This window comes from Odocoileus virginianus, chromosome 22, assembly GCF_023699985.2.
Source record: "Odocoileus virginianus isolate 20LAN1187 ecotype Illinois chromosome 22, Ovbor_1.2, whole genome shotgun sequence".
In the NCBI taxonomy this organism is placed as follows: Eukaryota; Metazoa; Chordata; class Mammalia; order Artiodactyla; family Cervidae; genus Odocoileus; species Odocoileus virginianus.
In genome coordinates this window covers 22,910,686-22,937,663 of record NC_069695.1, presented here as the reverse complement: position 1 = coordinate 22,937,663, position 26,978 = coordinate 22,910,686, and the positions used below count along the sequence as shown (strand labels likewise).

General features: G+C 34.7%; 1 protein-coding gene across 3 annotated transcripts in view; it reads left to right on the top strand.

The window, feature by feature from the left end:
* Positions 1-26,978, top strand: part of ROCK1 (Rho associated coiled-coil containing protein kinase 1) — a 118,676-nt gene that overhangs the window by 89,660 nt on the left and 2,038 nt on the right. For all 3 annotated transcript variants that reach the window (XM_070452725.1, XM_020881764.2, XM_070452726.1), the window contains 16 exons: positions 450-556; positions 1,988-2,138; positions 4,101-4,261; positions 5,201-5,385; positions 6,884-6,953; positions 8,770-8,864; positions 12,171-12,336; positions 13,949-14,042; positions 14,712-14,800; positions 17,354-17,542; positions 18,143-18,302; positions 23,785-23,855; positions 24,047-24,135; positions 25,115-25,193; positions 25,350-25,611; positions 25,929-26,136. In XM_070452725.1, the coding sequence (XP_070308826.1) occupies positions 450-556; positions 1,988-2,138; positions 4,101-4,261; positions 5,201-5,385; positions 6,884-6,953; positions 8,770-8,864; positions 12,171-12,336; positions 13,949-14,042; positions 14,712-14,800; positions 17,354-17,542; positions 18,143-18,302; positions 23,785-23,855; positions 24,047-24,135; positions 25,115-25,193; positions 25,350-25,611; positions 25,929-26,136 (2,176 nt within the window). The remainder of the gene's footprint in view (positions 1-449; positions 557-1,987; positions 2,139-4,100; positions 4,262-5,200; positions 5,386-6,883; positions 6,954-8,769; positions 8,865-12,170; positions 12,337-13,948; positions 14,043-14,711; positions 14,801-17,353; positions 17,543-18,142; positions 18,303-23,784; positions 23,856-24,046; positions 24,136-25,114; positions 25,194-25,349; positions 25,612-25,928; positions 26,137-26,978) is intronic.

The window sequence follows — 26,978 nt, the reverse complement described above, 5'->3', positions numbered from 1 at the left end:
CGGGCTCCAGTCCATGGGGTAGCAAAGAGTCAGACACAACTGAAGCAACTTAGCATGCGTGCGTCTGATTGTCCCATTACTGTTTGTGGGAGAGCCTGTTTTCCTTCGCTGGTTGGTATGGGCATCCTTGTTAAAGGCAGCTGGCTGTGGGTATACACTTTCGTCTCTAGAGTCTCGGTTTTATTCGCTTGGTCAGTATGTCTGTCCTTAACGCCAGTAACATACTGTTTTGGTCACTGTAACTTTATAGCAAGTTTTGAAATTGCAAGTTTGAGTTCTTCAGTTTCATTGTTCTTTTTCAGTACTGTTGTAGCTATTCCAAACTGCAAGTAATAAATAAATTTACTACTTGAAAATTTAAAGCTTTTTTTTTTTAATCTTAATGATCATGCTGGGGAAAAAGGATTTCTCTCAGTGACTGTGATTTGAACTTTTTTCTCACTTGACAGCTCGAATTACATCTTTACAAGAGGAGGTGAAGCATCTCAAACATAATCTTGAAAGAGTGGAAGGAGAAAGAAAAGAGGCTCAAGACATGCTTAATCATTCAGAAAAGGTAAATGATTTAATATATACTAATTATGAGATAGTTTTATTGATTACCAGATATTGTAAGGTGATTTTCTAAGAGACCATTCATTCCTAATCTTTATATGTTTACATTTCTAAAAATTTTTATGGTTGGTTGGTGTGTGATGTATGTGGACCTTATTTTGAGCCTTTTAGGGTGTTATTTGGAGAAGGCAGTGGCACTCCACTCCAGTATTTTTGCCTGGAAAATCCCATGGACAGAGGAGCCTGGTAGGCTGCAGTCCATGGGGTCGCTAAGAGTCGGATACGACTGAGCGACTTCACTTTCACTTTTCACTTTCATGCACTGGAGAAGGAAATGGCAACTCACTCCAATATTCTTGCCTGGAGAATCCCAGGGACGGGGGAGCCTGGTGGGCTGCCGTCTATGGGGTCGCACAGAGTCGGACACTACTGAAGTGACTTAGCAGCAGCAGCAGGGTGTTATTTATTTGTTTTTATCCTTGAAGGGTATTAGATATCTGATCATCACAAATTGCGTTGGTTTGGAGATATCTCTCCATGTAGAATTTTTCCCCGTTTTTTGTACATGGGAAAGATGAAAATATTGAACCTTACCAATTATGAAGAGGCGAACAAAGGATTAGTATATAGCACTGTGTGTGCTTTTTCCATTTTGTTGGTAAGAGTTAGCAATATAGTAAAGAGTGTAAGTATTGACCTTTGCCTGTAGAATTTTCTTTTCAAAAAATGCCATTGGTTATCCTCTGTCCTTACCTTGCTAAGACAAGGATTAAATAGGTAATATGCAGATTTAGCATACCTCCCTGAAATGTTGTAGGTTTATTAGATCCTCAGGTAAACGATCAGAAAATTCACCACTTACTTGTCCTTTGGACATATTTTGTGGCATTCAGAATAGCTTTTCCATGTCTAAGACTGGTATTAATTTGGAAACAGGATGAAAGAAGAAGAGTAGAAGCCCCCAAACAGGAATGGAATACATGTTAACTCAGAGCAAGATAAATCTAGGTGTAAATGCAAATGTAAATAGAGACTAGTTTTTTAAGTGTAGCAAAAAATTTTAAATGAACTGAAGAATTGTCCTGTTCATTTCTGATCCTGTCAGTGAACCCTCCTGAATATAATAGAAATCTGCCTTGCCATCAGCCATGGCTAATGATTCACATGGGAAAGGAGGGTGGAGGGCACAGAGAGGTGATATTTTGTTTTTAATTATATGTGCTTATTGTGATTTTTAAAGTGAGATATTATAGATAGTGTGAAGTGCACAAGAAGTATAAACATAAAATTATGTTCTGAGTAAAAGTATTTAAGTACATATAATCAAGCCAATATGATTCATATATTATCTCTTAGGAGATAAAATTAATGTAAGATTTAATGATTTGCTTTTTGCACAGCGTAGTACTTGACTCTCATTCTCATTTTACAGGAAAAGAATAACTTAGAAATAGATTTAAACTACAAGCTTAAATCATTACAGCAACGGTTAGAACAGGAGGTAAATGAACATAAAGTAACCAAAGCTCGTTTAACTGACAAACATCAATCTATTGAAGAGGCAAAGTCTGTTGCAATGTGTGGTAAGTGTCAGTTTTAATATTTTTTGCGTGCTTAGTTTTTAAATAATGACAACAAAGGTTTTTCATTTTGATCAAATTTCATTGTGTAGTAGTTTAAACTCTTAGACATAAATGATGATCTGGGAAAGGGGGGGCCTTCCTTTTTTTCATTTTTGATGCATTCCTTTTTTTAAAATAAGTTTCACCTGCTAGTTCCCTTACTCCACCATGTTCTGCTCCCTATACTACCCTCCTCTCGCTGTAAAAGTCAGTGTATTTTCATTTCTCCCAGTTTTTCAGCCCCTTCCTTTGTTTTCTTTGAAATCCATTCTGGAACTCATTGTTGATTCACCTTTCTTGCTTTGTATCTTCAACTCTGTTATTTCTTTGTATTTCCACTGAATTATGCCTCTAAATGCAACCCTCAATCAGACCAGCGAGCGGCTTTTCATTGCTTCAGCTAGTTCTTTAGATGGGTGTTATTTCAGTGCATTGTCTGCAGCCTCAAGTGAGCTGTTTTATATATGTCACTCATCAATTCCTTCTCCTAAATTTTTCTTTCTCTCCTCTAGCTTCCTATGCCATGTCTTTATCACTTTGCTTTTTGGTGAACGTTCTCCTGTTTCAGAAAGAAACTGTGAAGTCATAAACTTGAACTACTCAGAATCTAATTCTCTGACTTGGTCAAGCTGTCCTGCTCCTTTACCATCTTCATTATCATCTCTCTCACCTTAGCAGAGTGTGATCCTTTTCCTTTCCTTCCTAATATGCTCCACCTATACTCAGATCCAGTCTCTTATCTCAACTTAATTACTTTTTCTTTCCTTTATTCTCAACCTTTTTCCTCCACTGAATCCCTTCTTGTTGTTAACACATATCTTTCTCATCTCTTTAAAAAAAAAAAAAGGACAAACCATTGGAGCAACCTGTGGTCCTTCCTAATTGCCACTATTTTATTCCGTCCCTTTATAGCCAGATTTCTAAAAAGATGTCTTCCTTTTGTTCACCTTCTCCTCACTTCTTAACCTATTGTAAGCTGAAGTGTCACCTTAAATTCAGTTTATTCAAGAGATAAACTTGTGATCTTATCTGTCAAACTGGTCTCTTCCCGCTATTCTTACTATATTGGTTGATGATTATCTTGTTTTTATGAGCCCACGCTTGTAATCAGACAAATTTACTTTGCCTCTTCTCTTATGACTGTTTAAAAAAATTAGATGGGGAAAATGCACTTAAGTGCCTGTACACAGAAAGCTTTCAGTAAATGGGAAGTATTATCATGACTATGGATGATAGTGATATTCATCATCCAAGCTGGAAATCTGGGAGTTATTTAGAAAAACCCCATTCTGGTGGTTTCTGTTTTGTCACCTAGACAGGACAGCCTGAAAGCGAGATAACAGACTTAATAAATTTGAATCCTGATGGTACAACTCAAGAGTTTCAGGACCCTAGTAAATTAACCTCTAGAACCTTAGTTCTTGGTGTTGATCAAGAAAGAAACCTCACTAGAGACTGGTATCTTCTGATAATAATTAAAATAAGTATTATACTATCGTGGAATCTTTTTTATATGCGTTGCAAAAATTAAGTTTATATCACAGCCTTAAGCCTCTTGAAATTTTTGTGGAACAGTGCTAGGTATACATTAATAACCACAACTTTATTTATTCATTTATTTTTTCACTTTTGTCTAACTACCTCCATTTTTCTCCTTATACACTACTTTTTTTCAAGCTGTACTTTCATATCATTCGGCAAGTGTTGTATTTGGAAGATTTGTTACATTTTTATGACTCTCTTCCTTTAAAGATCCCACTATACAAGTAATTCATAATGTTAGAACTTCAGTAATGAATCTTTTAGAAGATCCCAGGATGTTAACAGTAGGGGGTTTTGACACCTAGGTGTCTTATACAGCCCACCAAAGTATTAAAGTAGTCTTTTTCGTTAAATGTTTATTTGTAACTTTTTCTTTCACAGAGATGGAAAAAAAGCTGAAGGAGGAGAGAGAAGCTCGAGAGAAGGCTGAAAATAGGGTTGTTCAGATTGAGAAGCAGTGTTCTATGCTAGATGTTGATCTGAAACAATCTCAGCAGAAGCTGGAGCATTTGATTGAAAATAAAGACAGGATGGAGGATGAAGTAAGAAAAATAATTCTGACTTTCATTCATCTTATAAAGGAGAAAATCATTGTTATGACTAAAAAGTCAGTATAATTTAAACATGGTGGAGATTTAAATAAAATTACCTACATATATCTGTGTTCACTGCTATAAGGTACAGAATAAGATAGTTCTGGGGTTGACCTCCGTGGAACTTGCAACCCAAAGGGAAAGACAGATAGTAACATTGTCATGACGAGTATGACATACTTAAAAAGGACGTACCAAGTTAGGAGTATCAGGGCTAATCATGTTTGGAGGTTAATGGAGACCTCACTAACGGTTTGACATTTAAGAGCTGAAGAAGGAATAAATGAAGAGGGGAAGACAGAGAATAACCTGTGCAAGCACTGTGCAGTGATGGAGAGTATATCACACTGGAAGGTCTGAGCAGTACGATTGGACTCAGAGAATAGCCAGGGACAGCACCAGAAAAGTAAACAGCAGATCATGAGGGAAATTGTAATCACTGTAAGAATTTGGAGCATTTTAGTCCTTATGCCCAGTAAGTAGTTAATAAATATTTATTGAATTGAATTAAATATATGTTCAATTTTGGGGGTACTTTGCAGGGCTATAGATTAGAGCACAAACATTTATGAATAACTAATAAATTTAAGTACCATTTAGGAATGTCCCTCCAAAAGTAACTATTATACTCACCTTCTCCTCCAGAATTTCCATACAGGTACCATACAAAAAAAAAACAGATTTTTTTTCCCTCCAAGATTTCATATCTGAAATTTGGGAATTAATTTGATTTAACTCTAAATTCTGCAGTAATAAATGCATAAAACAGTGGAGACCCTTTAGAATACAGTTATTTTATGTTTGTAGGTTTGATTAGTATTCCTTCAAATAATGTCTAATAAGTTATTAAACAGATTTTAAAATCCCAATAATTTTTCTCATTTATAGGTTAAGAATCTAACCCTGCAGCTGGAGCAGGAATCAAATAAGCGACTGTTGTTACAAAATGAATTGAAGACTCAAGCATTTGAGGCAGACAATTTAAAAGGTTTAGAAAAGCAGATGAAACAGGAAATAAATACTTTATTGGAAGCAAAGAGATTATTAGAATTTGAATTCGCTCAGCTTACAAAGTAAGTCTCGGAAATAACATTCTTGATTTCTTTTTTGTGTGTGTTCAGCATTTGCTTATGTGTTTGATATTTTATATGTGTATAGATTATGTACTTAGAGTTTGTGAAATGAAGATTTAGGAAAAAAACATTTAGAAAAAATAAAAGAATTTATTTGCAAAGAAGGTTTGCAAGGGAGTTCAGGTTTTGGAAGGGCAGACTTACTTAAAAAAATGCAGTTATTACAGGGGGAAAAAAGATATTGTCAGGACTATTGACTTTACAATAAGTCTGTTTATGGTAGAAAAACAGGTTTTTTGTATGATTTCCATATCCACAAAAATCATCTGTCATCACACTAGAATTACAAAAATCAGGAGTATTTTATTATGGATTAGTACCTTACAGAAAATATTCAAGTTTACTTTAGAGACTGGAATTAGATATGATGACCCGTGTGTGTTTGTTTTCTTTGGTTCATCTCAGAATGCAGAGTGTCCTTTTTCTCTATTCTTGAGATGTGATGTGTCTGCTTACTTGAAATAGAGACCAACCAGGGTGTCACTGTGATTTTCAGAATTTGTGTAAGGACATGCTTCAGAGATTTAATGTCAAAGATGAGGAGGCCTTAAGCCAAGTCATAGGATTTTATTTCCTCCAAATTTATAATACCTTCATTTGCCAGCTTCATGTACAACACTGTAACTCTTGTGTAGAATTGTCTCTCTTAATTTTGTTGACTTTATGTTGGTGAAATTCTTTTTCCTCTTTAGAGCCACTGACTTGCACTCAACATTTAGCTAATAATTTCTGTCAACCATATGCTGAAAGTAAAAAGCTTTTACCATCTAATATGAAAACCCAGCAGCTGGAGATGGAATTGTTCACCGTTCAATAGCTGTGTGTTGGGTTGCATTGTGTATCTGACTTTTGAGTCCTTTCCTCTCTGTGAGTGGTGTTTACATATATGTATTCTATATATGTACATCTCACTTTATCTGTGTTACTCCTCCTTTGTCAGCTGTTGTTATTGCCTCCCTTCTTATTCCATATCTGAGTATTCATTTCCACCCCACCCTTGTGCTTGCTTAACCATAAAATATAGTACTAAATTTTTTTATCATTTATTTAATATGTTCATGTTTTTAATAGTCTACTTATTGCATTAGACATTTTAAATGTATCCCTAAGAAAGCTGTTCTCTACAAAAATTTACAAAAAAATATCATTTTACTTTTGCATTTGGATTCATCCACAGTTAATATTCTCCTGAAAGTGAACTTCAGTAGAAAAATGTTTCCTCTACTTTTCATAGTATCATTTTTTACAAGGAGCAAAATGGCACCAGACAGTGTGTCCTAATCAAATATAGCTAGTTAAGTAATACTGAATAACAAAGTAGGATTTTTTTTTTAAAACAGAGATTATTTTGGTAAACCTTTTTGTTTTAGCAACTTTAAGAAGCAAAAGTCTAGTAAGAGAAGGGGCATTTGTTTACCGCTTTCTCTTTCCTCTGAAGGCAATACAGAGGGAATGAAGGGCAGATGCGGGAGCTGCAGGATCAGCTGGAAGCGGAGCAATATTTCTCGGTGAGAATCACTTTTAACATGTAGACTGTTTCCATAGCTGTCTTAACAAGGGGTTTAGATGTTTAATGTGAGCTGTGATCCTATCTCAAATGACTGTGAAGTAGTTTTCTCCCGTTGTATATCCCCTTCTCCACATTTCATTTCTGAATCTGTGTTGGTAGTTATAAAGAAATGACTATTTTTGTGCAAATATTTCCAGAATTGCTTTCAAACTGGAGCTACTTCGAAGAGTCTGTTAAGAGTTCTGTCTGCCTGGTAACAAGCTCTGGTGGGTTAGGGTGCCCAGGATTATCACGTGTGGTTCATGTGTCCACATCACAGTGGCCTTCGTACATATATGTGTAGCTCTCACCGCATACAGTTGTAGGTATAACTAATGTTCAAGAGCTTTTTCCTGTTTTGGCTCTGTGTGCACTTTATGAATCTGTTATGCTTTTTCTCTATAAAAATCATTTTCTTTTTTTACTACAGGCCAGCTTATTTTCATTACTACTGTCGATGAGCATTTGTAGCTATTGCTTTGAGGCTTTACTGAAAACTCTGAATTTTTTGTTGCCAGGCTTGTGCCCTAACATTTCAGTTTGACGTTTATCTAGCTGCTCTGTTTCTGCCACTGGCAAGCCACACTTACTGTGGGCTTTAAGCAGTGTGATTAAATGCACAGAGTTTGAGTTGCACTGCTGAATACGCCCTAGAAACCCAAGTATGAACAATATTGGAAGTAATGATTTCCTCAGTAAAAAGCCTGGATACTGTTAGAGCTCTATGGAATTTTATGCAGTTACGAGTGGTGACTTGTCCATTTTTTGTCTGTTTCTTCTTGGCTTATTATACAATCCCTGGAATATGTTTTTAAATTAAAAAAAAAATTCAGGATTGTTGAAAAACCTTTTCCCTTAGCCTTCATTTTTACAGTGTGTGGGGGTGACTTCTGCACAGTGGTCTATAATATCAAGCACACGTTCCTGTCCGTAGACTTCCACAGGATAATCTTTTAATGCCTCCATATTTGGGGATGGATGTCCAATTGATTTGTGGTGGTTCTTGTGGATTCTTGATTTTTGCCTCTATAAAACAATACAAACTATCAACTGTCTTTAGTTTTGGTTTATTCTGTTGCTTGTGAGGACTGGGTTAGATGTTGCTAAATTTGATAAGTTATTATGAGCTGAATTTAAGATTTTCTTTAATTTTGGCTTTCAGATCAGGTTATTTTTATTTCTTCATTGATTACACATATAAATTTCAGTAATTGAAGTCAGAGAAGTGAGAATCTGATTACTAAAGGCAGAATGGAGTATTTCATTTTAGAAATTGTAAACAAACCAGAGCTAGCCATCATTTTTCTTTCAGTTGAATTCTTGTAGAAATGTATTTTTCCCCTAGAGAAGTGCTGTTTCTCAGAGGGATAATTAAGTATACAGTGTAAAAGTCATATTCCACAGCTGTTTGCTGGTCCTCACTATTTTTTCCTTATCTTATAAACTAAAAGGTGTTGTTAAAAAAACAGAAATTGACTTCACAATTGGAAGTTTATACTCTACAACCACCTCATCTATTACTGTGAAATAAAACTGCAATGAAAATTCATGTTACAATGAAAAAAAAAAAGAAAATTCATGTTACTATGAAATAAAACTGTAATGAAAATTCATGTGTAAGACTTTGTATAGATATATATTTTTACTTGTCTTCGGTAAATTCTTCAGAGTGGAGTTGTTAGATGATATGTTAATTGTTTAACTTTATAAAGAACTGCCAAACTGTTTTTTAACCCCATCAATACACTTATTTATTCTTTTCACTTGTTTTGCAGACACTTTATAAAACCCAGGTAAAGGAACTTAAGGAAGAAATTGAAGAAAAAAACAGAGAATACTTAAAGAAAATACAGGAACTACAAAGTGAAAAGTATGTCCATTTTACTTTGGAACAAGAATCAGTCCTACAGCAAAGATTTCTTAACTTTTAAGTTTAAACATAGACAGTAGATGGGTCTTTATTCTTATGGCAGTGGAATAGCAAATCTTACTGGCCTAGTTCAGAACAAGTCAAACTAAATTTTTACTAAATTTGCCTTTATGGTGAAGAAATAATTTGGTACTTTAACACTATAGGAGTTGTACAGAGATTCACTAAATTGTGACAGTAAATTGTCTTCAAAGGTCTCTCAATCTTCAGACATCTGTTTGTATATAAATAGTTCATGTAGTATTTGCAAGTTGTAATTTTTACGTTAGGTAAAGATATTTAGGGTTTTCCTCTTAGTATTATAAGGCAGGTTAACTTCTATTGCATGTGTGCTTAGGGCTTTACAAGGAGGCAGTCTTATAAAGCTGTTAAGTTTAATAACTGCGCATAGCTGGATAGTATAAGAACAGACATTGAAGCTAGTTTTCTCACATGTCGTATTGTTGTATGTCTTATCTTTTCCTCCCTCCTCAAATCAACAACTTCTTGTTCTTATTCTCAGCAAATAGTCTTGTTTCCTGAAAGTCATAGGACATCTACTCTCTTCCGCTGACAAACCACTGACCTGTCTGTAGCTGTACCTGTAAACCCTACCTTCCTTCTGATTCATGAAAATGACAAAATTAACATGAGTTGACCTAAAAGGCAGTGCTTTGATCTCATCCCTTTGTGCCTGTGACTCCGATTATTCTCTCATCTTTACGTCATTTCTTTTTTTTTTTTAGTTTTTCTTGGAGTGCTGTTGATTTACAGTGTTGTGTTAGTTTCAGGTGTACAGCAAAGTGAATCAGTTACACTCCTCCATCATTTTTTTCCTTTCCGTAGTCATTTCCATTGTTACATAAGCATAGAAGTAAATATTTTCTTAAAAAATAACCTCCTTTTCTTTTAACGGTATATCTACTTACAGATAGCAACCTATTTTTTTGCTTCCTTTTGTAGCAGACTTCCTTGAAAAGTGACATACCATTTACCTTCAGGTTCTCTTCTCGTATTCTTTCTTGAGCTCATTCAAAACTTTGCACCCATTACTCTACGAGAATAACCTTTTTCAAGGTCACCTGGGGCTTCCTAATAGTTAAGAACTGTAGTCAGTTCTTAACTATTTATCTTATTTAATAGCAGCAATTGGCATCATTGATTACTCTCTCTGAATTTGCTTCATTTGGTTTCTGTGACACCAAACTCTTTTCCACCTACTGAACTGTCTCCTCTTCCTCACGTGTCTTTGCTCCTTTGTCGTTTCCCATCTCTGAGACCTTTAAACTCTGGAGGGCCCAAGGGATCACTCTCTGCTTGTTCTCATCCAGCCTAATGGCTTTAAATAACATCAGTGTGCAAGTATATTCTCCCTTGAATTCTAGACTTGTAAATCCAGCTATCTGACATCTCCACTAGAGTATTTAACAAGCATATCATATATAACATGTCCAGAAAAAATGCCTTACTCCCCAGCCTACTCCTTGCTGTCTTCCCCATGTCAATATTGGCTGTTTTGTTAGTCCTAGTTGCTAAAATCCAAAAGTTGGTGTCATCTTATTTTTTTTTTTCCATTTATTCTTATTAGTTGGAGGCTAATTACTTTACAACATTGCAGTGGTTTTTGTCATACATTGAAATGAATCAGCCATGGATTTACATGTATTCCCCATCCCGGTCCCCCCTCCCACCTCCCTTGGCGTCATCTTAGACTCTTCTTTTTTTCTTACATTCTGCATGCAGTCCCATCAGTATATCCTAGCTGTAACTAAAAAGCCTGTCCAGAATCTGATCATTTTCACCACTTTCCATCATTTACCAACTTGATCCAAATTGCCATCCTTCTCCAGTCTTGATTATTTCAGGTGTCTCCTTACTGCTTCTGCTCGCTGCTTCTGCCACTGTATTGCCGCTTCTGCTGTTGTCCCCCTACTAAGTCTGATTTTAACCAGCAGCCTGAATGATCTCTTTAAAATGGAACACTCATAGTAAAAGCCAGAGTCCCTCTGTTGCTTTAGAAAGCCTTCTAACACTTGTTCTTTCTCCCCAATTCACTTATCACATCTCACAACCACCCCTGACACCCCTCACATTAGCTTCCTTCAGAACATTTCTTACTAGATGTTTCCTTTGCTAAAAGCATTCCCAGATACTTGCGTGGCTCCTCTCTTCCTTCTTTTATTTTCTCAAATATCAGCTTAGCAAAGAGGCATTCTTGATCGCCCTCAATAGAATAGTGACCACACCTTACAGCCACTTCACCTTTCCTTTTATTGTTCTCTGTGGCGTACTATATATCGTTCATTTCTTTAAATTGTCTCACCTTGCTAATATATGCTTTCTGAGGGCAAGGAGTTTGTTACTGCTGTATGCCTTAAATCCCAGAACAGTGTTTGGCACACAGGAACTTTAAATAAATTTGTTGGACAAAAGAATGGATATTATTACTATTTTTTGTAGTTACTATATGTCTTCCTCTTTAGGCTTGAGGCAGAAAATTTTATTTGTATTACTTCCTTAATAGAAAGTAGGTGGAAGTCATTCATTTATTTAATAAACATTTATTGAGCACCTACTGTATGTGCAGGTTGCAGTTATGACCGAGATAACTTATCAAAGACAGTTTCTCTTCCTAGGAAGAGCAGGCAGACTGCAGTTATCTGGTTGTGGTCCGAATGTCAATTCTGAAAGGCTTTAAAGAGTTATTCCCGAGGAGCATTCCTAGAATAGTTATAGTGGTTTGCAAATCTATTTATAAATCTTCATAATCTCATTAAATTTCAGAACTGGAAGGGACCTCAAAAATAATGTAGCTTAATCCTCTCATTTTATGGATTTGATTAAGTTGAATTCTTATAAGTGTAAGGAACTTGCCTAGTGTCCCTACCCAATGGGATAGAATGGCGATAGAAGGGGATCAGGGTCTAGGTCTGGCCTCTTGATTTTACAAGCCAGTGACTTCCCCACTGGGCCATGCTGTCTTTCCTTCGAGATCCCAGCAAATTCCTTTTCAGGAGTAGACTGCTTGCCATTGTTCTATTACATTTTCTTAGTTAAGCAAGATAACACGTACAAAATTTTAGCATCCTTTTTCAAAGTGTGAGAGATTACTTTTCTAGAAAGTTTGCAATGGGTTCAGGGTTTGTTTCAAGCAATAAAATACTTAATTTTTTTATCATTTAAATAGAATTGTGTTGTTAACCATATAGTTAAGTTGGAAGAATGAATTGGATTTGTTTATACTCATCTCTGTCTTAAATCTACTAGAGAAACTCTTGCTACTCAGTTGGATCTAGCGGAAACAAAGGCTGAATCTGAGCAGTTGGCTCGAGGGCTTCTGGAAGAGCAGTATTTTGAACTGACCCAAGAAAGCAAGAAAGCTGCTTCAAGAAATAGACAAGAGATTACAGATAAAGATCACACTCTTAGTCAGGTAAGTGATAGTTAGCTAAGTTATGTGATTAAAATTAATTGAAAAATCTAAACAGGCCACATTTTAAAGTGTTTGGGTAAGTGTATGTGCATGAGTATTTCCTTACACACAATGGTCTACTTGTATGCGTATATAAAATAGTTTATATAATCTAAAACAATTGTTAATAATTTAAATTCTTACTCAGTATATTGGGTTTTTTCCCCCTTTCTGGTTATAGATCTTAATATAGTTTATATGAAGAAATACTTAACCTTAAATTCATTTGCTTTATTATCTTAATAAATTGCAACTGATTTCATGGCCAAAATTCTATAAAATCCAGAGATGCTCTTTTGGGATGTGGATATCCACAAAAATTCTTTGTGGATATCTACAGATCCATTATAGAGAAACCATTACTGCTAACAGTTGTCTATTCCTGAAATGTATAGTATGGTCAATAGATTATGGGGCTAGAAAGGGGAGTTAGAGTTTTCTTCTTGGTGGTAAAGCCACCATCAAGTGCTCTGTTGTAAGTAGATCTGGGTTCAAACCCCAGCTTTCCTCCTAAGAAGTTATGTCATCTTGGCAGTTTGCTTTGACTTCTTCAAGCCTCAGATTCTTCACTATAAAATAAAAATACCTATGTCATAGGATTCTTATGAAGATTAAATGCAGTCATATAAATAGAATGGAAAACAATTAAATTACTGAAAGTAATTGTTGGAGGGCAGAGAGAATGAAAAGTGCCCACTGAACTGAGAAGGTATCTTTAGACTAAAACAGCAAGATAGGCAGCTCTGTACGGTCTTTGGACAGGTTAATATGGGTCCAGTACTCACAGAGTTTCGGGCAGGCAATGATCTAGAAGCATTCCCGGCTGCACTCCACACCACCAAAGGACCATTGGGACAATTTTATAGTTAACTAAGGTTTAGGAGGTATGTGCTTAAAAATAGAAAGTGTGTTCCTAAGTCAAGATTTATGAATGGGTCACTAGTCTTGTGGGAATCAGGAATATGTCAGCAAAAGTCTTCATCATTGTTTGGGGACTACAGAGCATAGAGGCCACTTCTGATTATTAAATAATATCTACTACCTACAAAGCCCTTGATGACAAAGAAGTGATTTTATCACACAGTGCAGTCTGGGTAGGGTCAGGGAAGGAATAAACGGGGAGGAAATATATGGGCCCACAGTGATATCATTTATGCTAATAGCCATATAATAATCAGTCAAACATTTTAAATTGTCCTTTTTGTCACCATTATTCAGATGAAGAAGCTGAGGCCCAGAAAGATTGTGACTTGCTGAGGGTCACAGAGACAGAACTAAATGCACATTTCTTAGTTTTTAGTCTTATTCTTATTACGTTTTGTATTCCTTTCATTTGTATGACTATGTATGTATACATGCACATTGAAATAATTTTTGGAAGTTAACAGTTACTCTAAAATATTTTCAATTACTTCCACATATTTCAAATTGGAAACCAGACGTTTTTATAGTTAAGCAGTGTCTGACCTGTCCTTGTCTGTGGAAAATGCAAGTATTTGTTTAAACATTATTGTTTTCAATATGAGAGTAGCAAAGAGATTATACAACTTCAGCCTTTCTGTGCTTTGTTTAGCTTGAAGAAACAAACAGCATGCTAACCAAAGATATTGAATTATTAAGAAAAGAAAATGAAGAGATAAATGATAAAATGAGGAAGGCAGAGGAAGGTATGTATGATTTTTTTTTAAAAACTGTAACGTTAAAATCAAGTTTAGAGGTAAATCTTTGTTGTGTGTTAGGGTTTTGAAGAATTTGTCTTCATATGTTAAATAACTTGTGTAGCCTTAAGTATTATCTTGAATAGAGTTAGTCACTCCGTTGTGTCCGACTCTTTGCGACCCCATGGACTATAGCCCAGCAGGCTCTTCTGTTCATGAAATTCTCCAGGCAAGAATACTGGAGTGGGTAGCTGTGCCCTTCTCTAGGGGATCTTCCTGACCCAGGGATCGAACCCAGGTCTCCTGCATTGCAGGTGAATTTTTTCCTGTCTAAGCCACCAGGGAAGCCCCTAAGTATTATCTTAGGGAACTTAAATATTCTCACCATCACTCCCCCAACAAAAAGGTGAATATATGAGATGATGTATGTGTTAATTAAATTGATTGTGGGGGGATCCTTTCACAGTGTATACATATATCAATTCTTCACATTGTACATTTTAAAATCTTAAAATTTTATTTGTCTGTTATACCTCAATAAACTGAAAAAAAGAATTATTTAATGAAGTCACTGAAAGTTACTATGTAGTATATACTAATTTGAATAATGAAGAACATTGTTAGTTTGCAAGGCAGAAATTAATGGCATATATGACATTTTATATAATTTGTTGACAGAATATAAATTGAAGAAGGAGGAGGAAATCAATATCCTTAAGGCTGCCTTTGAAAAGAATATCAATACAGAACGAACCCTTAAAACACAGGTATACATGTGCTCAGTCTTCCCCATATGTTTGTATTTGAGTATCATATATTCAGAAGTTAATATTTGCTCCTCATGTCCTTTTTCTTAAAACGGAGATTGTCAAGTCATTGGAACAAATAATGTAATATTCTTTCTTCGTTAAATGTAGAAGTCTTATTCAGGAAATAGAATTTCAGTTGAGTTAAGAAAGCTAATTTGTCTAGTTATCTGATTAGTAAAAAATATGTTTTAGATTGTATGGAGGACCCATAATTGACAGTAGGAGAACTTAATGAGGAGAAAGCATATGCTTGACTGAAGTCAAGAGAGAAGAATGACAAGAAAGAGAAGAATGGGGAATAAGAAACTTAAAAGGGGTGAATGTATCATTTTGCTTTGTATTTTGCAGCTAAAACTTGGTATCTTATCATTGTACTCAGTCATCCAGTAGTTTTAAATTCTTCAAAAGGTACTGTGTACCTCAGTTGATTTTTTTCTTTTTAATTACAGTAAAATATTTTGCACTTATAGCTCTTTACCACTAATTTACTCTCAGTAATCCTTCAACTAAAGTAATTTTTCAAAAATGCACTTAATAGTCATTGGAAATCCTTCAGTGGAGATTTTACTTCTCTCTGTAAACATAGACCATGAAGAAAAGACTGACATTTATTCTTGGACATACTCCAAAAGAATGTAAGTTGAAAAAAAATGAACTAGGACGAGTATTTATAGCATATATGGATAAATATAAAGAGGATCTGCAAATAGGAAAAAAGACAGTTCAGTAGAAAAAAGAAAAAGCCAAGGGACACTGGAGAAAAAAGAAGCAGTGAAGATTGTTTTAAAAGGCTCAAACGTAGGGACTTACTGGTGGTCCAGTGGTTGAGACTCTGTGCTTCCACTGCAGGAGGCACGTGTTTGATCCTCGTCACGGAACTAGGATCCCACATGCCTCGAGGTGTGACCAAAACAGAAAAGGTTCAACCACAGTAGTAAAGCAAGAAATAAAAAAGGAAACAATAATGAGATATCTTTTTGACAATCAAATTGACAGGTTTTAATGAGACGTGATACTCAGCTTTGAGTATTATAAGCCTATGGGGAAAGTTCATTCATACAAAAACAGTTTAACAGAAGAAAGCATTTGAATGTGCATATTCTGTGACCCAGTATGTACTCATTTACGAATTTATCCTATTTAAATACTTCCATAAATTCTCAAAAGAAATATTCACAAACAAAATTGCTACAACATTATTTTTAAAAGCGAAAAACTAAAACTAACCTATACAATGAGATGCAAAGAAGCCATTAAAAATTAATGAAGTAGATCTACATGTAATGACACAGAAATAGTATTTACTGTGATATTTAATACAGTATTAAATTTAGAGAGCAAGTTGCAGCACACAGTGTACTGCAAAATTCCATTTAAAATTGGAACATCTATATATTATCTACTTATAGTTTTAGGAAAGGTCTAGGATATATACCCACTAGATTGAAAGAAAAGAGAAGGCTTTAGCAGAGATAGTCTTTGATGACTGATAACTGTAATGGCTTTTCATGTTTTTCACATTATACTTCTGTGGGTTTTTTTGGTTAGTTCAGTGAAATAAGCTTTTATTGCACTAAAAAAATTACTCAAGGGTTCTTTATCCTTGATGGGATCTAATCTACATGGAAATGAGAGTGATTAGGGATTTGTTCTATCTTGATGGGAAAATCTGATTTCTTTTTTTTAAACTAATACAGGACAGATATACCCTAGCTTATGTTTTGTGGTTTATGTAGCTAATTTCCTGTGCTTTTAACAGTCCTGTCTTATTTAGAATATATTTTTTCCTTCTGGCAAAAGGGGTTAGCCTCAACTATATTTACAACCCCATTCACATTCAGGAGGGCCTGAAGATGGAGCCTTGTTCCCCTGCTCTCCTAGTTGTCTAAAAGAAAAAAATTATCTTGAGCCTTCTTGCCTGTGTACTGTTTCCTCTAATTCTTGTGTCATCCTTGGCTCCCCTCCTTAATACCATTTCTTCTTTGCTCATTTGATTACTGTTGGTCTTTTTAAGAAGCATATGTGGACACAAATGCAGGTCCTTCAGGAAGCCTTCCGTGACCTCTCCGAGTCTCAGTTAGGTACTGCTGCTGTGGCACCTTGCTTGCTGCTTTCTCCTGATTGTCCACTCAACACCGTCATGCTTGCTTTCTAGCTCCTCTTCCAGACTAGGATGTCTTTGGGGTTAGCTGTATTTTCTGTCCTTATATCTAGTGCCTATCAGAGTGCTTACATGCAGTATAGTAAGTGCTGAATAATTGTTGAGCAGTAACTGGATTTTTGTAAGCCTGTCTGGTTCTTGTTAACCATTTGAACAATGAGATGAATCAGTAATAGTTACTTGTGCTACCAGTTATCATATTCCAACTTCATTAGGTTCTCCTAATTTTCACATACACAAAAGGTCCTGCTTCCTGATTTTGAAGGAAAAAAAAATTTTTTTTTACTGGAGGCTTAAATTGAATAGCTACAATGAAGAACCTTATTAATAACATTTTAATATCATAATAGGCTGTTAACAAGTTGGCAGAAATAATGAATCGAAAGGACTTTAAAATCGATAGAAAGAAAGCAAATACACAGGATTTGAGAAAGAAAGAAAAAGAAAATCGAAAGCTCCAACTTGAACTCAACCAGGAAAGAGAGAAGTTCAACCAAATGGTAGTGAAACATCAAAAGGAGCTGAATGAAATGCAAGCGGTAAGTTTATGTGTGTGCATTTGTTATTACTGTATATACCTAGCATTTATCTTGTTTAATTTGTTTACTATAAAAAATGCATATTTAGGTTTATATTCTTCCCAGTTTGATTACTGTTACTCTAATATGAACCATGATCTTGACAAACTAGGAAAATACTCTATTAACTATAATGAGTAATTTTTACCCCTTAGCATCTGCTTGATTAGAAATGCTACTTTTGGAGAAACCACCAAGGGTTTTCCTCTGTATTGTTTACACTTTCATTTGGAACCATAAAAGCATTTTCTATTGTTTTAACAGGTGTTTGGGTTTGGTTTTTAATGCTTTATGTTTTAGAAGAAAAAAAAACAAAATACTTTTTTAAAGCAAAGAGAAAAGGAGCTTATGCACGCAGTGTACTACTGAGGAAGAGAACTTGCATTTTTATGGTTGTGTTACAGTCTGTGGTAGTAAACGTTCATGAAGTTCATAGTCAGTTTTTAGTATTAGCAATTCTATGTTACTTATTTTATCATTCCACTGATTCTTAGTTTCTAATGTTGCAGATTTGAACTTAATTCTTTATATTATCTTGGTACTTTTTTATTTTTTAAATAGCAATTGGTAGAAGAATGTACACATAAGAATGAGCTTCAGATGCAGTTGGCCAGCAAAGAGAGTGACATTGAGCAGCTGCGTGCCAAACTTTTGGACCTTTCAGATTCTACAAGTGTTGCTAGTTTTCCCAGTGCTGATGAAACTGATGGAAATCTTCCAGGTAAGAATAATTTCTGTTACTTCATTCAAGCTTGCTAAAACATCATGGGAATTAATGTAGATTTCTTTTATTTGGATTTCTGTCATTTTGTCCATGAATTCTTAAGAAGGGATTTATGTTTCTGATGGCCCAAAGTCTGATATTTGCATACTTAGTGCATTTTATAGCATAAAAGCAGTCATAAACAATCTTAGGCTCTTAAAATAGATCTGAATGGCTCTTCTTAAATAGAAACCTGAAGTTTATGAATCAGTATTGAGCAGCCCATCCCTATGGTGAAAGTCAAAACTGCTACTACAACTCTGTGTTTAAGGAAAATTGTACATGTTTTTATGTGTAGCAGCTGTTTAGTGTTTTATGTATTTTTGTGCTGAAACTAAGAACTGTACTTAATAATCAGAAACATAGAGGCTCTATATAGAAACCTGCCTAGTGCTACAGTGTTAAACTTCAACCAGACCTAAAGTTTCAAATTTGGAGAAATAGATAAAAGCAGTTGGGAAGTGCAGAGAGGTGGCAGGTAGTGAAGTAAACTCAAAAGTGAGTAGCTACAATGTCAGACTTTTTCTTCTTTTTCCTTTTTTTTTTCCAGTGGAGAATCAGTTGAAAAATAAAATACTGCCTCATGATTTGATACATTGTAGTGTGGATTAGAGTACATTTCTGTCTTTGTTTAACAGAGATGAGCAGTACATATGATGCAGGTTCAATTTAGAAATGAATAAGTTATAAATATTAAATCATGCATTATGAATTTTAGAGGCATACATATACACACAGACACACACATTTAATGTACTACATATTCTTAGTTCAAGGTCTTGAGAGTTTTAAGTGGTGTTAAACTTGAAGTAGATTTTAATTAATGTATTTCCTGAATAATGCATGAAAAGAAAGATACAGAACACCACATTTGATATGATAAGGATCTGTGTTAACAGATATTACTTTTTGTTGTTGTTGTTGAGAATTTGAAATAAGAAACTTGATAGACTACCTAGAAAATTTCATGTTATTGTTCTTAGTCAAGAAAGTGAAACTCAAAATAGGAAGTGAATTCACTTCTGATATGTATTCTATGTAATAGTCATTCTTTTGTGGCTTTGCTACCCCAAAATGAGATATCTGGAAAGGGAAGGGCAGGGAATAAATATTTCTTACTACAATGATCAAAAAATTGGTTCTGTTTTCCCATTTTTGGCTCTCTAAAACCTCCAAGAGAAGCTTCTTGAAAATCTTGTAGCTTCACTTCCTTATCAGAGGATCACTTTGGAGTTAATAAGAATCTCTAGCTTCAGCTGTTGTTTGAGCATCATTGTAAAGTTATGACCCAGTCATCAGTTAAGAAAGAGTGTGACATGGGAGTTCCTGGCGGTTCAGTGGTAAGGGCTTTGTGCTCTCCCTGGAGAGGTCCTGCGTTCAAAATTTTTTTGTCTTTATTCCATCCATTTTCCTTCAGCTTTGTTTATAATGTCTTACTATGTATGCCTTGGTTTTCTTTGTATTAGGTTAAACATTTCAGAGACTGACTTGGTGAATACTGTCTAGAGGATTTGAATTGAGAAATGAGTTTGGGGGAAGGTAATGAGTTTTATTTCATCCTGGCTTATTCAGGATGAATAAACTGGCTAAACTCGAAGCATCATCAGGTAGTTTGACTGGCAAATTTAGGTGAGGTATCCATTTAGATTTCAGAATCCTGATCTAATAAGCCTATTCAGGAGGGATCAGTCAGCAAATAAATTTTTAAATGGTTCTACTGGTTCCATTCTGAGTATATTACTTAGTATAGCTGTGTATTTTCAAAGATTTTTGCTTTTTAAGATTTTCAAAGTTCAGTGGAGGGAAAAAAAAGGTGCTGGTGGCCATTCTCCATTTACCAGTCTGGGTATCTCTCTATTACTGTGTTCTGAATTTGAAATTTTACAGAGGTCTCTACAGTGCTGCACCTTTTCATGTCAGAGGCTGCGACTTTCATATTGGAGGTAGAAATTAATGGCTAATTATTATCAAAGTTACTTTACCTCGGTATTAGATATCTTATTGCTTGCCGCTGCTGCTGCTAAGTCGCTTCAGTCGTGTCCGACTCTGTGCGACCCCATAGACAGCAGCCCACAGGCTCCCCTGTCCCTGGGATTCTCCAGGCAAGAATGTTGGAGTGGGTTGCCGTTTCCTTCTCCAGTGCATGAAAGTGAAAAGTGAAAGTGAAGTCGCTCAGTCGTGTCCGGCTCCTAGCGACCCCATGGACTGCAGCCTACCAGGTTCCTTCGTCCATGGGATTTTCCAGGCAAGAGTACTAGTAAATTGAAAAGCTGTATTAAGTCTTGTCATTTACTAGACCTCTGGCAAATAAAGTTAAGTTTTTGCGGTCATATCTAGAAAGAATTGTAAAAAGTTTTGGCATTCATTCTTAATTTGAGAGTTACCTATCATTCACATGTCTGAAAGATATTTTGAAGGTAATGATTAATTTTATTTAGTTTGGAAGACTGACCAATGATTGGAGATAATCAGTACATCTGAATTCTTGAGCATTGGTTGATTTTTTTTTTTTTATCACTTCTCAATTTAAATTTTTTGGAATGGTTCTCTAGCTGTGTCTCTTAAGCAATACGTAGTTTATCCAAGTAAACTTTGGTAGTCTTCAGAGATTTGCCTTGATGTTTGAATTGGCTATATTTGATAACTGATTTACACCTCTTTCTTAGGTTATCCTCTTTCTTATATGAGTTACATATAATTAACTCTTAAAGGAGTTAATTGCTGATATTGCAATAATACATATCTAAGTTTTTTTTAAGTTCAAATTGCTCTACAAATAAATGAAACCTGGGATCAAGTTTTTTTTTGTACTTCTTTAGATTATTGATAATAATCTAGACTTAGAAGTCCGCAACATTTATTTATCTGGAAACACTGGTTTCTGTTTGTATTATAAAAGAATTTAGAATATTATACTTTCAGGTTGCCACTTAGGTCACAGGTGGTCATAGTTTTAAAGGAGGTCCTTACATACTAAAAAAATTTTTGAAGAACTGAATAAAAAACTGGTATATTAAGTTGCATATAAGACAAAAGTAAGTAATTTTTTTTAATCACTTAGTTTGGTTTACCTGCTTCTCTGAAGGGAATTCACTGAAAGGAAAGACTGAAATTCTGTTTTAACATTATTGTCAAAAACCAATTTTAAATTGGCAGAAACCTTCATATATCTTCACCTTTTTTGAGTTTCTGATTTCTTCATTTTATTTCAATTAGGGCAGATATGAAATTGGGCTCATTCAATTCATAAAATGCCTTTGGTGTGTATAAAATTTCTATAGGAATACTGAAATGGCACCATACAACAATTCATTGAAAATATATTTCAGTCAGTATATTCAAAGAAAACACTGGCGAATTAATCCAAACTTAGAACCAGAAAGCTTAGATATTTCTGGCACTTATTCTCGTAGAGAAATAGCTTGGAAGGAGGATATTTCGGCATACACTATTTTGTATAAATGTCAGGATTTCCATGGCTTTAATGTCTCATTTTTGGTGAGGAATTACTGGTCTGAAGTGGACTTTGGCACACCCAAGGGAGCCTTTCCTTTTGTAAAAGTGAGAATGTGGATGGTCAGCAGCCTTCTGTATGTGTTGAAGAGAAATTAGCCCTGTGGTTTTTAGATTACAACCATTATTTAAATAGAGGAGAGTTTACTTGGCTAATTAAGAAAGAACTGCAGAATAATAATTTTTTAAAAGGTGTATCAGGTACCTACTCTGTGTGTCAGATGCATCGGGGGTGTGTGTGTGTGTGTATATATATATGTGTGTATATATATATATATATATATATATTTCTTTTCAAAGTGTTAGGATATGGTACCCTGCTCTCAAACTTCCCATGGAACTGCCTAATGGGACAGATTAATTATTGATGAACAAAATAATAATGCCAACTAAGAAAAAAGTTGGGAGAAGAAGAGGATCTCTTTGAATTGAAGTTTCTCATTATTTCTTTCACTTTAACAACTAAATGAAGGAGAATAACAAAATCAAAGGCCATTAGGTACATGGAAGAAGCTGGAACAAGATCATCACTCCTGATTCAGTTAACTGCAAAGCTTGTCTAAGGAAAGATTAGCACTGTGCTCTTGGAATTGAAACTCAGAATTAGATTGCCTGGGTGAACCCTGGAGCTTTGCCAGTTGCTAGGCTTACCCTAGGGCAAGTCAGTTCACCTTGCTAAGCCTTAGTCTCTTCGTTTGTAAATGGAGGATAGGAGGACCCATCTTATCTTATATTCCTGAGAATGTAATATTCTCTGTTCATGAGGTTATACATAGATTATATATGAGGTATTACTTGCACTTGATAAATAATAAATATATAGTAAATGTTACCTCTTATCATTACTTTAAGATCAAACTGTTTTACAACTTTTAAGTTCCACAGAGGAAGGTAATATATATTCCCCTTAGGGTCATGATTTAAACAATGGTATAATGGCACATTATAGCATTGTACCTTAAAGTTGGTTGCTTTTCTTCTGTGTTTCAAATATAATAGATCTAAAAAGCACAATTATGGTCTTATCTCTCACCTGATATAAAATAATAATTTCTAAATTTAATCATAAACATTAATTATATTTAGTATGTATTTAATATATTTAAATGTTAATGATAATTATTATAAAATGCCTTGATTGAATTAGTCAAAGAGTTTCTGGTGGGCACAAACTGGTAAAAGATTAGCAGTTTTACCTGCTGAATTCTGTGTTCTTTTACTGTTTATTCTGATACTACAAACTTCAAAGGCTTTATACATCTTTAGTTTGCTAAGAGTTGTAATTGGACTTACCACTAGAATTAGGGAACCCCTCCCCAACCAAATTTAGACACTTTTAATGAAATTGTTATAGATGTTTTACCAGAAAGTTTATCAGAATATTGTACTGAGAAAACAAATAAAATGCTTGTCTCTTATTCTTTATATCTAGTTGGTTCTGCCTGCATTCCTTATTTATTTATCTTCTATTCTTATCTCCTGTGAGTAATAGGACACTTCTGTACTCTTGCTTGCTCTTTCTCGTGTAAATCATGGCTCTGACTTGTTCCACTTGCTGCATTTTTTTTTTTTTTTTTTGGCTCAGTACTTTTATATCAATGTTAAATGATATATAAAGTCTTCTGTATCATATCCCATTTAAGCTGCAATCCATTCCAGTCTTGCCTGGCTGTTAAGGGTATTGTCATTATTTCATACTTTTATGATTGGGTACTGAAAGTTAATTTTAAGGGGAAAGTGGCTTGGAATTTTTTTCTGCAATTTTTGTATGGCCATTAAAATTGATTTGTGTGATTGAAGCATGAAAGAGCAGATTTTAGCACTTATTCATGTAGCCGTGTTCCAATGCCTGCTGCTGCATGCTGTCAGACAGCTTGTAATAGCTTTTCCTTTTGTGACAGAATACTATATATTTTTTTCCTTCTAGAATCAAGAATTGAAGGTTGGCTTTCAATACCAAATAGAGGAAATATCAAAAGATATGGCTGGAAGAAACAGGTACTATATAAGTCATTTTTTCTAGTTGATATTTTGTTGTATATTTTATTTTTAAATCATAGAACTTATATTAATTGTCATTGTTTTTAGATTTGATACAATATAATCTAGACATAAAAGGCAAGTATTATACTTACCACTTTAAACCAAGTTAATACTGCTGTTTTCTCTTCTTGTTTTTTTCATTTTAGTATGTTGTGGTAAGCAGCAAAAAAATTTTGTTCTATAATGATGAACAAGATAAGGAACAATCCAATCCATCTATGGTATTGGATATTGAGTAAGTTGCCTTTTATTCCATCTTAAGTCTGTTGAGTGTTAAATTACTTTTAGACTTACCATTTAGTTTATATTTTTTTATTTAAACTATGTTATAAACTTCTTTCCCTAACAAATTCAAATAACAGCTTTATATTAAATCCTACTTTTATCAAAATATGAGAGAGAAAATATTGCATACCTGATTGATGTATTCGAAAAGCATTTCTTGTAAATGTCAAGTATTCATTGGTATTACATTCATAGAACATCTCAAAAAGTATATAATTATGTTGGTCGTTAATGATAGGTCAAAGAGGCCCCAGCTAAAACACGGAGAAGTTCCAGCACGGGGATCCCTCACTGCCCTGTTGTGGCCATGTGAAGCATCCTTCCTGTGCGCCCCTCTAATCCTTGGCAGCCACTAATCTGTCCTCCATTGGTGTAGTTTTGTCACTTCAAGTATGTTATATAAATGGAATCAAACAGTGTGTAACATTTGAGATTAGCTTTTTCACTCAGTGTAGTTCCCTTGAAGTCCATCCAAGATGTTGTTTTTTTCTTTTCATGATTGAGTGTTCTGTTGTATGAATATATCAAGAGTTTGTTTAACCATTTATTTGAGTTTTTGCTAATTTTGGCCTGTTAAAAATAAAGCTTCTTTGAACATTCATGTACCAGTTTTCATGCAGATTTGTAAGAAATTGCCATACCCTTTTTCCAGAGTGGCTCTGTAGTTTTACGTTTCTGCCACAGTTGTATGAATGATCTAGTTTCTCTGCATCACCGCTAGCATTTGGTTTTATTACTATCTTTATTTTAAAAAGTCTGATAGGTGTATAGTGAAACTTACTTTGATTTTAATTTACATTTCTCTAATAACTAATCTTTTCCTAAGCTTATCTGCCACCTCTGTGTTCTCTTCAGTGAAATACCTGCTTTTGTCTTTTACTGTAAATGTGTTTTTATAATTGCCTATATCTTATTTCTTTTCATTTTAGTAAATTGTTTCATGTTCGTCCTGTAACACAAGGAGATGTGTACAGAGCTGAAACTGAAGAAATTCCTAAAATATTCCAGGTAAAAATCTGAAGTTCTAATTGTAGAAGACCCTTTACCTAAGTAATAAGTGTATTTGTGAAGTAAATGTAAATACATCAATACTTTTATACATTTGAAACTTGTATGTGCAGATCCAGACTTTTTTAATCTTCTGTTTACCATTTCTGAATGTAGATACTATATGCAAATGAAGGTGAATGTAGAAAAGACTTAGAGGTGGAACCAGTACAACAAGCTGAAAAAACAAATTTTCAAAACCACAAAGGCCATGAATTCATTCCTACACTCTACCACTTTCCCGCCAACTGTGAGGCCTGTGCCAAACCTCTCTGGCATGTTTTTAAGCCACCCCCTGCCCTGGAGTGTCGAAGATGCCATGTTAAGTGCCACAGAGACCACATAGATAAGAAAGAGGACTTGATTTCTCCATGTAAAGGTAAGGCATGGAAGTGATTCTTACACCACTTAATAAGACTACTTCTTCAAGTGTAGCGCTTCCTGTAACAAGTTGAAAGAGATAATAAGATGTAATATTTTGGCACTGGTGGAGCCACATATATATTTCTGATTCTACTTTATTTTTACTAGGTTATGACTAATGTTTTCTCTTTAAATTTTCTGACTTAATTAAAAAGAGAAGATACTGTCCAAGCTTAATTAAGCATAGTAAATCTTTTCAAATTGTTAAGAACCTTTGAGAGGGCTCCTTTAAGTATTATGTGACTTTGATTGTGCTCTTTTTTCTTAAAATAGTAAGTTATGATGTAACATCAGCAAGAGATATGCTGCTACTAGCGTGTTCTCAGGATGAACAAAAAAAATGGGTAACTCATTTAGTAAAGAAGATCCCTAAGAATCCACCATCTGGTTTTGTGCGTGCGTCCCCTCGGACACTTTCTACAAGGTCCACTGCAAATCAGTCTTTCCGGAAAGTGGTCAAAAATACATCTGGAAAAGCTAGGTAAGGATTGAAGTGTTAACGTTTCTCACACTAAGTGACTGGATAATAGCTATCAAAACCCAAAATCAAATTGTTCTTTTCTCTGTAAAAGGCATCGTTTGTAGTTGGATCTTTATATATGACTTAAAATGACTTTACAAAGCCTGTTGAAAGCTCAGAATATTTATAAATATCATATTTATTTAGTTCCATGTCAGGTTTTATTGTAATTGGCCGTGTTATACATGGTAGATATTTCACCCTTAATGTTTTAAGCAAGTGTTCATCCCTTTTTAATATAAATAGGTTCATGTGAAACTTTGCTCATCTTATTTTTAGCTATGTTAGCATAAATTTTTAAAAAATCAAAATTATTTGACATCACTGTTACAAATAAACTTTTCGGTTAAGTACCCTTTTTTTCTTTGGGGGAGGGTAGTTTAACTACTTTCGAGAAAAATTTTTTTTAAAGTTTATATGGTAAAATGAACAATTGCAGGGCATAATTAAACCCTTTCTTGAGAGGTGGCTATGCTATCTTCAAAGTTCTCTAATGCATGGAACCTTGGGACTCAGAGAAATTAAGCAGCTTGCACAGATCACACAGCCAATTTGTGGCATAGTCATTGGAACCCATTTTTATCTGTTTCTAAGCCTGTTTTTTCTCCTATACCAAATACCAACTTTCCCTAGAGTGTTAACCCTCTACTGAGAGGGATATTTGAGTCTAGAACTGATTTGTCTCTGCTAATGTCACCCAACTCTTCCAAGCAGGCTTAAAAACCCTCTTTAAATTTCCTTTTTTCCATTATAATAGCCATCTTTATTTGTAAAAATCCAGATGTAAAATGTATTCTTTCAGT